General features: G+C 44.9%; 1 protein-coding gene across 1 annotated transcript in view; it reads left to right on the top strand.

Annotated features, from left to right (window-relative positions):
- Window positions 1–12010, top strand: part of RAB15 (RAB15, member RAS oncogene family) — an 88214-nt gene extending 76204 nt beyond the window's left edge. Inside the window, exons 5-7 of the mRNA XM_032947564.2 lie at window positions 4968–5057; window positions 6533–6598; window positions 8780–12010. Coding sequence (XP_032803455.1) covers window positions 4968–5057; window positions 6533–6598; window positions 8780–8941 — 318 coding nt within the window. The 3' untranslated portion in view covers window positions 8942–12010. The remainder of the gene's footprint in view (window positions 1–4967; window positions 5058–6532; window positions 6599–8779) is intronic.
- Window positions 12011–13223: the final 1213 nt, after the last annotated feature.

The following is a 13223-nucleotide window of genomic DNA, read 5'->3' as shown; positions in this document are numbered from 1 at the left end:
AGGCACCTCGGCCGGCTGGGCAATCTAGGCGAGTACGCAAGGCTCTGCACAGGACTAGGCCTCTCCACGGCAATGTTAGTTACAATTGTATTGCTTCTTTCGCTAATAACTCACGTAGATCGTTTACTATTATGAAACAATTTAGTTTGCAAATATTACTTTAATAATGATTGTGTGTAGACAACTTATATTTCAATATAAATTAGCTCATTATTTTTTTAGTGAGGTGTGTTTTATGAGGCTGAGCCAGTGTACTGGCAGTCTGTCATGTGGCCTGCTGCCTGCTTATTAATTAATGTCAGTGCACTGCCACTCTATTATCTACACTGTTAATATTTATTTTGGCCATTTAGAGTGTATGCCACTGTATAGTCTGTTGCCTGCTTCTTTATCTAACTCAGTGTAGTGCCAGCCTTTCATGTCGACTGTATCCTGCTTTTTCAGCTGCTGACCGTATTGGCAGCTTATTATGTCAACTCTTGTAATGCTTATATCATTGAGTCTGCGTACTGGAGGCCTATAATCTAGCCTGTAGCCTGCTTCTTAACTTACCTGTGTGTACTGCTGCTCTATAATGTCAACTTATTCTCGCTTATATCTTCAATTCATTTCCATTGTTTCGATTGCTCACGTCACGCTATTTAGTGATACGTAGTACTCCGATGCTGATAGCTGTGCCATCATCGGGGATTGCTGTGCACGTCGATGTTTGTGTGTGTGAGTCGATGTGTGTGTGTGCGAGTCGATGTATTTGTCTGTCTTTTTCAAATGTACAACGCCCGATGTGTTTGTGTCAGTCCAAGTGTGCGTGTCAGTCCATGTGTGTGTGTATCAGTCGCTGTGTGTGTGTAATTCCACATGTGTGTGTAAGTCCATACATGTAGGCGTGTCACTCAATGTGTGTGTGTAAGTCAATGTGTGTGCGAGTCGATGTGTGTGTGTAACTCCATGTGTGTGTAACTAAAGTAGATGTCTGTGTGTGAGAGTTCATCTGTGTGCGTGTAGGGCAATGTGTGTGTCAGTCTATGTATGTGTGTGTGTATGTAAGTCGATGTGTGTGCGTGGGTGCATGTATGTGTAAGTCCATGTGTGTGTGTCTTAGTCGATAGGTAAATGTGTGTGTGAGTCCACGTATGTCTGTGTGAGTCGATCTGTGTGTGTGAGTCGCTGGATGTGTGTACGTCGATAAGTGTAACTCCATGTGTGTATCTAAAGTGGATGTCTATGTGTGTGTGTGAGTCCATATGTGTGTGTGTAAGTCGATATATGTGTGTGTCAGTCGATGTGCGTGTGTGTTAGTCGCTGTGTGTGCGTGGCTCCATGTGCGGCTGGGGTTGGCATCGTCCCCCACTCCTGATGTCGAGGGAAATGGGCGAGGTTTAGGACTGTGACTCATGCAGCTGCAATGGCTGCTTTGGGTATGCGGTCCAGACCTCCCCAGAGACCCTGGCTGACAGAGGAGGTGTTCAAGATGGTTGAGAAAAAGCGACAGGCCCACTGTCACCGGCTACAGAATCCCACGTCAGAGAATGAGGAGGCTTACCGCAGCCTTCGCTCGGAGGTTCGGAGAGCCATGAGGCGCTGCAAGGATGGGTGGTGGTCGCGGAGTCTGCCGCAGTGGCCCGCGATCACAAATCTCTATTTAACTCCATCAAAAAAGTAACCTGCAGCGCCACACCTATTACCATCATTAGGGGAAAAAAGGTGATCCAATCTCCGACCCCCAGGAACAGGTTTGCAGATTTGCTGAGCATTTCTGTGAGGTCTTGGGGGAGGGAAAATCCCTCAGCCAGGAAAACATCGTGGCACAAAGTGGGGATAACCCTGCTAAGGCTGCAGTGCCTCAAATATTGGAAGAAGTCACCCCCTGTGAGTGGCTGGCTGAGTTGCCATCTGTTGAGGAAGTACTGAAGGCCATCCGGAGTCTGAGACCAGGAAAAGCACCGGGTAGAGATGATCTCCCAAGAGAAATGCTGAGGGAGGGTGGCGTGTGTGCACAGACTGCCCTATATGACATCATAACAACAGTCTGGACCACTGGATGGGTTCCGCAGGATTGGAAGGATGCCCTGGTGGTCCCCCTCTTTAAGAAGGGGGACCGCACAGACTGTAACAACTACAGGGGCATCTCACTCCTCAGTGTGCCGGGAAAGGTCCTGGCAAGGATTATTCAACATCGCCTTGCCAGGCACGCTGAGGAGAGGCTTGTGGAGCCCCAATGCGGTTTCAGGAAAGGGCGGTCCTGCACAGATGCCATATTTTCTGTCCGTCTGCTACAGCAGAGGTGTAGGGAATTCCAGCAAGACCTACATCTCTGCTTTATTGACCTGGTCAAGGCCTATGATACCATCAGTAGGCCTGGGCTCTGGGTTGTTCTTCATGCTTTTGGAGTCCCTGACCCTCTGCTCACGATCATTAAGGACCTTCATGATGGTGAGCAGGCCCGGGTAAAACTACGTGGCCGGGAGTCAGAGCCATTCCCTGTACACCTTGGGGTGCGACAGGGATGTCCTCTGGCTCCCACATTATTTAACATCTATTTTGACCATGCAGTTTGTGAAGCCTTCAATAGCTGTACCGGGGGAATCTCCATCTGGTACAGATACAATGGGAGGCTGATCAATGCCCGGGTGCGGTGAAGGGATGGCTCCCTATTGCTCAACCACGTTATCTATGCCAATGATCTGGTAATTGCTGCTCACTCAGAGGAGGAGTTGGAGGTGCTGCTGCTGAACCTGGAGCTTGCCACCAAGAGGTGGGGCCTTACCATCAGTCCCACCAAAACTAAGCACCTGCCTAGTTATTTTGTACCGTCGGACACTCCACCCCCACAACTCCTAATTGGTAGGGCAGTTGTAGAGAGAGTGGAGTTTCCCATACCTTGGCAGTGTGCTCATGACCGGCTCCGGTTTAACAGCAGAGGTCTCACTCCGAATCAGTCGAGCGGCATTATCTTTTAATTCGTTGCGTAACGCTGTGTGGAAGCTACCTAGTCTCTCGCTCCACACGAAGCTCCAGGTCTTCTCAGCCACGGTCATTCCCTCCCTTCTCTACGCTTGCGAAACGTGGACCCCCCCTAATGGAACATCTTTGCCGGTTAGAAACATTTAGGCTGGCCTGCCTACCATCCATCCTGGGTTTAACCAGGCTGGATTGTGTGAGGCGCTTACAAATCCTTGAAAGATCTGGACAAAGTCCCATCGGTGAGCTCCTACGGCAGGCAAGGCTGCGTTGCCTGGACCATGTAGCCCGCATGCCCAGCCACCGCATGCCTAAACAGCTTTTGTTCGGCCGGATCGAGAGGGCTAAACGGGCGCGGCACGGGCTCGACAAGAGATGGAGAGGTGTGGTACAGGAGGATGTGGAGCTGAGTGGATTTGCCGATGACTGGTACCAGAAGTGTCAAGATCGGCCTCTGTGGAGGAGGCTCGTGAAGGACGCTACTGGGCAGTTGGAGGCAGTCGCCCTCCAACAACAACGGAGGGCGGAGGAGCGACGCTCACAACAACGAGCGGAGCGCCGGGTGTCTAAAGCACAGCAAGTTGGCACAGTAGGGGGCACAGGTGGTGCATCAGTCAGTCATCTCAGTCAGTTGACCCGTGGCACCTGGGTCTGCCCCGTGACCTGCCAGCGGGCGTTCGACACTTCACGTGGCCTCAAGGTGCACATAGCCTGGCACAAGCATCGTGGTGACGTCACCGCCACTTAGTGGCGAATGGCGGTTGTTGTTGTCTGTGTGTGAGTCCATATGTGTGTGTGTGTAAGTCGATGTGTGTATCTGTCTTTTTCGCCCGGGAAATGTTGGGTGCTTACCGCTAGTAATTAATAAAGTCGGCAGGAGGTTAAGTACTAGAATAACGGAATAAACATCAGGAATTTATAAACAAACAAGTCCGGCTTATAATTTTTTTTATTTATAACCGACAATTCCAGCTCAATTCACAGCAGCTTTGGTAAAATTTGTAGCGGTGACTTTGGATTCAGAACATATGAATTCGATACTGATAAATCACTTCAGCCAAAGTGCCAGTGACGTACGGTAAAATTATAATTATTTAGTTGTAATAAGCTGTTGTACATTCATATTTAAAATGTTTCATTTAATTTGAAAATAATATTGCACCCATATTGCATCTGGAAAATATTGCTTGGAATGATGGTGCAAGAAACGGGAATGTTTGCATGCTCAATTTTATGATTATACACGTTCTCAATACCGAGTTATCCCATTGTTTGGTTCCCATTAACCAAAATTGTTACACATTTCAGATAGTCATATCCAGTGCACTAATAAGTGAAGCCTCGTAATATAGTGTCTCCAAGCCGAATGAGCAGCGAGCAGTGCTCAACTGTGGTGGGAATTCCATGTTTTTATGGCAGAGGCCAGTTTGGTCCATAGGAAACCTGCTGTTGCCAGCTTGCAAAGTAATCGTTTTTGTATCAATTCCAGGGGGATGGCAGTAGATTGGGCTAACCCCGACTGAGATGTGATGTCATTACCCGTGGTGGCGTAAATCCCCAGCAAACCAAACAAATGCTGAGCGCCAAGCTTTTACGGTGGTATCAGATTCGTAAAAAAAAAACATGAAATATCAGCTGAAATTCACATCCTCATAAAAAAACAACGGCATTCTAATAACACTCCTAACATCTTAATGGCAATTCATCTATGACCTACATTATTTCATACTGTATATTTAAGCCACGGAGTTTATCGAGCATAAAATATTTGCAGTCACGTGACGCACCCAAAAATCATCGTTTAGAGGCCCGCGCTTGGCTGGCACCGCCGCTGCTCTGTGACCTTCGAACGCGAGTCAAGTGCTCAGCTACAGCGCCACCCGGCTGGGCTGTGGCAAAGTGTGATTGTGTATTGTTTTCAGCTCGTGTGACGTATCCTACGTTCAGGTTGCTGTTGTTGTGATTTATTCTTTGAATGTTTGCGTACGGTGGTGGTCATTGTGCAGATGGCACCAGAAGGGGTGGAGCGAGTCCTCATTGGCAACAAAGTGGACAGCGAGGAGCTGAGGCAGGTCGGAGTAGAGCAAGGCAAGAAGGTGACCCAATACACCCGGTGAACCCGCCCAGTCCGCGTCTTCATCATGTCTTACTGCGTGACAGTCGCCTTTTCGACCCATTCTCTATGGCCCTTGCTTCATTGTCATAAATTTCAAGCTTTTATAAATAGGGCCCTACATTAATAGTACCTAAAATTATACGTATTTTTCTGGTAAATATACATTTTATGGGTCTCAAGGAGGGGGGGGGGATTACCTACCAGTGATGCAAATCCCACATTGCAAACGTGGGCGGCAGCCTCTCCACAGAACCACGACTGGATCTGACTTGCACAAAGTCACGTGCGTTTTATAGATCCTGAAATTATAAAGGGGATAAATTGACCCCTAACTGGGAATTGGATTCGCAAGAGTCCGATCAAGTGCGGGGCAGCCTTGCAACATTGACAATTTCAAGAGGTGCTGTTTATGTGCTATATGACCAGCTGGTGTAGTGGTTAGAGTGCTCATCTATGTAGTGGTTAGAGTGCTCATCTATAGCCAACCGTGCTAATCAGAGGTGCAGGAAAAGGACAACAAACTAAACACAAAGGCAGTGCTTAAGAAAAAAAATTTCAATCTAGATGATTTAAAAGTGCATAGCTCCAGTGGCTTCCTAATATCAGAAGGAAGAGCTTCCAGACGGCCGCAGATGCAGATCTAAAAGCAATGCGATGCAGTGACCATCTTTGTTCGATGACTAGCCAAAAGCCGCTGCGAGGATGACTGGAGTTTGCGTGATGGTTTATGATCATTGACGAGATCTCACAAGTAGAAAGATGCAAGTTGAAAACCAAATGGGTAATTGACTCAGCCCATCATCCCTCTTGAGATGAATAAAATAGTGCACTGCACACGTCTAGAGCTTACATTGACTAAGCAACTGATTTAGATTTTAATTATGTTCTCGAAGTTGCTACAAATATAATAGGGCTCTACATTAATTCAAAACATTTCATCTGATAAATATCAATAAAATAGCATATAACAATTTTCAAGGTTCCCTGATCTAATAACCCGGAGTTCCATTGGTTTTATTCACAAACTAAATTGCTTTAAGACTTGTACTAAGCACGTAAACATATATACAGTAAAACCTTGGATTGCGAGCATAATTCGTTCCAGAAACGTGTTTGTAATCCAAAGCACTCGTATATCAGTTGTGATCACGTGACGCTCGGCAGACAAAGCGTATACGTACTACTCGTATTGCAAGACCTCGCTCGTTTATCAAATTAATATTTATTTTTAAAAATTGCTCGTCTTGCAAAATACTCGCAGACCAAGTTACTCGCAATCCAAGGTTTTACTGTATACGATTCCCATCATCGCAAACCAAGCAATTTGCCTCCTGTTGCACATGACGGTGAAGCCGACAGAGAGTGGACAGTGCTCTAGACAAGATCTTGGCTACGGTGATTTTCCTGTTCGCAAGCAGTGCCAGTTTTGGGTCACCATTACTGATCTCCTTTCAGCTTGCCAAAGAATACGGAATGGAGTTCTTCGAGACAAGTGCGTTCACAAACAACAACATCAAAGAGGTACAACTCCAGAGTGTGACACGCAATGCGTTTGAATGTAGCTGCTGCTCCTCGTCTGCTAGTTTGTATAATGATGCTGTGTGGTGCATCATTTGTGTGCACGTGGCCGTGAGGTCCGAATTCACTTTCATCCACTTTGCCCTTTCATTTGCATCACTGACATGACAGTCTCCATATATGATGTAATAATGTGAAGTGTGCTTCTTTTCCTACGGATGCTGGTTGTGGTTTCGGAAGGCTTGTTTACTATTTGCTCTTTTACCACATCCACTGCATTGTGCACTGCCTATTGCAATCCAAATGTATTTAGCGGGTGATATCCATGTCATCCTTTTGCCTATTTTAGGGATGTAAATATCTTATTCTTTGGGTCTTTTGGTAAAGCCACGTAGATAGAACAAATAATAAAATAATAACAATATCACGACGTTTCGATCGCAACACAAGCAATCATCATCAGGTGAAAAATATAGCGGGAGAGCTGCTGAGAATATATGGTGGGAGCGCTGTTAAGGCAGAGAGTTTTAAAGGTTTGAGATGGGTGTAGCCCAAGGGTCAGTGGACGGGGCTAGAGATGAAATTTGCATGTAAATGTAAGATCGGAGAAATCTTGACAAACGAAGCTGTGGGGGTGGCCATTGTATTGTGAGAGATTAGCATGTCAATGTAAGAAAGTTGCTTGTAAATGTAAGCTCGGAGAGAGCTCGGAAAGAGCCATTGCCACATGGAGGTATAAAAGGATGGCAAGCCGCAATTTACTAATACAGCTAACGGTGGCTGTGTTAGTAAATGTAACTTGGAGAGTCGAAAATAACTGCTAACATAGGTAGGTAGGGAGGGAACATCACAGCCAGTTATGACCTAAACTGGTTAATAACGTCCTTCCAATGATTGCTCAGTTTGTACCCATCTTCTCGGTTGAAATTGTGTCTGTGTTTATATATCTGGATGGCTTCATGAACGAATCTTTGCTGATAGCCAGTGGGCTTGCAGGGTACCTTCATCTTGGCAAAATCAATTTCGTGTGTGCCCAACAGTGTTAATATAATGATCAACCACGGCTGAGGTATTGGTCTTACCGTGTTTCAGATCTGCCTTATGTTCGCGAACCCGGTCCGAGATGTGTCGCTTAGTTTCTCCAATGTAACTGCTGCCGCAGACACAGCTTAGTTTCTAGACACCGGGGTATTGCATGTCAGGGATCACATCCTTCACAGATGGGATAAAATCACGAATTTTATGTACTGTGTTGAATCGTATCTGGATCTTGTGTTTGCTCATGATTTTGGAAATCTTTTTGGTGACCCCTGCTATGTATGGCAAGGTGATGGTTTTGATTGGGTCCTCAGATGGTTCTTTCCCAACGGTTGGGGTGATGGCTTTACGGATTGTGTCGTCTGAATATCCATTCTTCTTGAGGGCTTTGTGTACGTGCTCCTCAATGACCCTTGGGCTACATTAGTAAATGGCGGCTTGCCATCCTTTTCCACCTCCATGTGGCGATGGCTCTTTCCGAGCTCTCTCCGAGCTTACATTTACAAGCAAAGTTCTTACATTGACATGCTAATCTCTTACATTGACATGCTAATCTTGCACAATACAATGGCCTCCCCCACAGCTGCATTTGTCAAGATTTCTCTGATCTTACATTTACATGCAAATTTAATCTCTAGCCCCACCCACTGACCCTTGGGCTACACCCATCTCAAACCTTTATAACGCCCTGCCTTAGCAGGTGATATTGTTATTATTTTTATGATTTGTTTTATCTACATGGCTTTACCGAAAGACCCAAAGAATATAAATTCCTGCAGTCACGAAAGCTTTAAGTCATGTAAATATCTTGCCTATAATCAGTCTTAAGCAATGCCAGTGATACTGAAATACAGTATTGCAAAAGAGAGGAGCATAGAATTAAAGTACAACAATGGAGTTTGCTGCACTGCCCTATGTTGCTCACTACATAGCCCCACAACAGCCTACAGCAAGCTGCTTGTGCCTGCCGGTCGCCAGTCCAAGCACCAGGATCAACCCTGCTTAGCGCCCGAGATCTGATGAGATCGGACACATAGCAGGTGACTTGATCATAGGTCGTCATGCCTATGTGCATCTGTGTAAACACGTGTGTGTGTGTGTACGCGCGCGCGTGTGTATACGCGCGCGCGAACTGCCGCCCTGCAGGCTTTCACCAAGCTGACAGAGCTGGTGCTGAAGGCAAACAAGCAAGAGCTGGAAGGCTTGCGCTTGTCGTCCAGCGAAGAGGTCAGCCTGTCAGGTGACGAGGAGGTGAAGAAAGAGAAGAAAGAGCACCAACAGGAGAAGCAGCGGCCCTGCTCGTGCTGACCATGGCCGCCCCCTTGTGCGCACGTGCCATGCCTAAGGCACCGAGCACAGTGACGAGACGGTCGGAAGAGAAGTGCGAAGACGCCGCAACGGCACCGAATAACAGTGCCGGATACAGAGAACGTGTGGATACAACAGGGTAGCAGAGGCAAAACATCCCTGATGCAAACCTATAAGTGTCGGGCGCTCGGAGAATTTCTTTAATAGAAATGCTTGGACGGTGACAGCAGTGCTGAGAATTTAAAAGCACCGTACATGTAATGATGTTTAAGAGAGGGTGGGGGGAAGCAAGGTACATGCAAAACACTGATACAGGGAGCAAAGCAAATGAGATGCAAATATGCTGAGACAGCTAGACTTTCCGATGTTAACAAATGGGAACAGTTTCCCCACTTTGAACAATGGCATAAACAATCTGGGATGTGTGATTACAAACAAAAAGCACTGCCAACAACCATGTAGTCAACCTGCTATATATTTGTAGTTGTTTCTGTCCGTTCGTCCAAAGCCTCTTCCTACGAGGCACCCAAATCACCAAATACAATCCATGTGGGCTGGGTCATACCTTCATTAACTGGTCAAAGCATTGTACTTGGGAAATCATTGTCTTGGCGTCACCGACTGCATGGGCCATTAGCAATCGCAGGTCACTTCTTGTGTCCGTTGTTTGAGATAGTGCATTACAGATGAGGGTGACGTTTACTGGGAAGTGACTGTGTTTAAACGATTTGTTTACTTGATAATCATGTCCATTCATGTTGTTGGTGGGATGTCTGGAGCTAGGGACCTGACCGTAACATTTAAGACGGAGAAATGGTTTTTCCAATAATTTTAACCATAAAAAAATGAAGATTCAGAAGAAAAGCCAGGGGTTTCGTTTTTTGTTTACAGAGCTCAAATCAAATTCTCAATTCAACTCCTATAAATTTGCATCTGCTCATACTGTATATGCAGTCGTTTTTATATATATAAAAACACCTTAAACGGTTTAATCTTGAGCAACTGTAATTTATAACTTTATACAACAGCACATCTATTACATACAAGTATTGCTTTAAGCATATAGTAACATGCTTTTTTTTGTGTTGAGAGAAAAATGTTTATTTTTATTGCCTGGCCTGAATAAATCGATCTTTAAATAGTCACATAAGTCACGGTCTATCCACTGCTGGATGAAGGCCTTTCCAAGCCGTCGCCATTTCACACGGTCTCGTGTTCAATGCACATGAGCACATGTGATCGCTCCATCTCCGAGGTGGACCATCTCGAGCATGTTCCTTATTTCTGGCTGCCACTCCATTCTTAGTTTTGACCATTGATCATCAGCCCTGCTCCTTGACGTGTCTTGTGCAAGCTCACGCACTTTTCTCTAAGTTGTGTTTACAACTTGCATACATTCTCTGATCAATATGCTCCACTCGGCGTCTGCGTAAATTCCAAGAATTGCACCTCTCCATTCTTTCAGCTTTTGCTCCATTTTTTTCGCCATTGCCGCATATGTCATTATCTTATTCGTTGGATTAACCACGACACATTTAATGAGAACCCTTATCAAGTGGAATACATGATAGAGGTCGAAACAAAATATTAAATATTACCAGAACTTTTTATGGAAGCCCAAATATCAATCAGCAAGATTAATAAAATACTTAAATAATGATTTCGTCATAGATGTTTTCAGGAGGGTCCTGCCACGTTTTCACAGGAGTGGACGTTAACGGATATGTATACAGGATTCAAATGAGTAATTTAACAATACAGGAAGGGGGAAAATACATGGAACGGCATTGTCTTGAGTGGTGTATTATTATGCAATTGACAAAAACCGAGGCTATTAATGTCCCGGAAAGACTTACAGATTCCCCAAGATGGCTACCTCAAGAAGAGAACATTCTGGGAAAACCAAGATAGGCGGCAATTCTAGTTGGATGTTGGTACAGGTGGATTGCTCTGTTCGCTGCGTAATAAGGTGATTCTCATGCGCGTGATGAGCATGATAATCGGTATTTCCTCCTTGAGAGCATGAGATGCACGTTGAATGAGTAATCCCGACTGTGCGACTCGAGAGGCATGCATTCTACACTAACTGCGTCCTCTTTAATACTCTTGCAGCTATGGCTAGGGCATGGTTTCCAAAATCGTGGGTCACTTACCACCCCGTCTATGAGAACACATCTGCACCTCTACTGGACATCTGTGAAAAAGAGCTTTATATAGCTCGTCGGATTCCTCCAGTACGTAAGGTGCGAAAGAAGTTCAACATAGTGCATACAGTACATTGAATTGTTAGAAGGTGAGAGGCGAATATTTAAAAAAAATGCGAGGAAAGTGCAGGGAAATAGCATCAGCAGTCTGGTCACCACCTCAGAATTGAAATATACAAAGTTGTATTTGTTTATGACATCGTGACGGGGGAAGATCACGTGACCCCCCCCCCCAAACTATGTTGCGAGAGGTCAAACGGGTCTGAACGTAATCAAGTGGTTGTGTGCCGTTTGAAAAACGTTTGTGGGTAACAGCTGAATATGTGTGTAACTTTGAGGTTGTGTACACCGTTCATATTTGTGTGATGTGTGATACGGATAGTGGAGTGCTTTTTTGACACCTTGTGATTAAGTTATAAACAATTCTTGTACATACAAACGTTCATGTTTTCTAAAAGAAATGTTTCTAACATGCACAGGTTTGAGAAATATTTGTTAGTTATTTTTAATACGTGAAAAATTCAAGCAGTTCCATTGTTACATTAAAAGGCCAATGTGAGCCTTGACAGGGTGAAACAGGAAGTTGTGACGTATCATTCGCGTCAACTTTTATAGACACTGGTGTGGGTCAATTTTATAACGTTTGGAAAACGAGGACCGATGGAACGTGGCACAAACTCGACTGCCTGCGATTTGAATGTGTGATTGATTAAGTAAAAGCTCGAAATTAATGTATGTTTCCACCCAATGTTTAAAAATGTGGTAAAACATGCTTTTGTTGTCTTGGATGATTGTTTTTTAAATGTAACAGGTGGTTCCGGATTGTAAAGAAGGATTAAAATGATGGAAATATCTTGAGTCACAATGGACTCAAGTAATTATTATTTTATTCACAACTGTCAGTTTTAATCCGATCAGTAAGCCGAAGTCGTGTGATTGTGTTGTCTGCAGTGGATGGAACCAGTGCTCGTAAAATCAAATCAGATCACAGCTCACAAAATTGACTTTAATCACGGTTCTCCACAGGCCCTTCGTTGTTATGCCATTTCTGAACAAAGGCCTCCCTATGCTTTGATAGTCACGGGGGTTGTTTGACCATACTTCCTCAGGCTGGTCACAGCAGGTTGGTGAGAGCGGTGGGGGGGGGATGCAGGACGAAGGAAGGACAACTTCGATAAAAGCTAGCCAGTGATGTTAGCCACGGCTGGAAATGTAACGCGGGCCACGGGGCTCAAAGTGTGGGCACCACTGAAACCACCCCCATCCCCACAGGACTGAATTAGGACGCGTTGGAAACTGATGGACGCTTGTGTTGTGCCCGAAGCGTCGTGATTTATTTTATTTTATACCTACGTGACTTTACCGAAAGAACCAAAGAGTATGGATTCCTGCAGTCACGAAAGCTTCAAATCAAGATTGGTTGAGTAAAGCCATTTATTCAAATGTTGGCCAAATTGGCACTTAGGAATATCCACAAATTAAATGTTGTATCCCCTCCAATTGCCCGTCACAATTAATCTGATTCATACAAAAATGTGGATGGAAACATTACCGGGGTTTTACCTAAATATATTTTTTGCACAAATGGGGGTTGTGGGTCTCTAATTTGTGAAAATACTGTGAACGTAATATGAAATGGAGGCAAATGTGCTCCTTATAAGCCCTTCTACACTATTCCATACTTTACCAATCAGGTTGGAAAAGTAAACTTGTGGTTGTCGATTATTTTGATTTAAAACATTTTCAGGTAGGAGCATTATTGCATATCATCTAACAGAACGGGGAAAGTACAGCATACAGTGTAAAAAAATACATAAAATGAAAATGGCATCAATAAATTACAATGTGCGGAGTGTCGGGCTTATCTATGTTCATGGTTATTTTTAAGGTTAGCCATGAATCCCTTGCAGAATATATCTCATTGGGTTCTCACCTGATTGAGAAAGGAAATCGATGTTTCCTTGGCTTTAGTTTCCACACCCTCCACGAATCGGATATATCACATCCGTGTGTGCACAACGGACACATGACAAGTCCCCCCACCCCCCTGCCAAGGTAAACCACAAATGGTACCTCCT

Source organism: Petromyzon marinus, chromosome 6 (genome assembly GCF_048934315.1).
Source record: "Petromyzon marinus isolate PM22_M1 ecotype Great Lakes invasive population chromosome 6, UKy_Petmar_22M1.pri1.0, whole genome shotgun sequence".
Classification (NCBI taxonomy): domain Eukaryota; kingdom Metazoa; phylum Chordata; class Hyperoartia; order Petromyzontiformes; family Petromyzontidae; genus Petromyzon; species Petromyzon marinus.
Note: the sequence above shows the minus strand (reverse complement) of the source record. Positions and strands in the feature narration are given on the sequence as shown.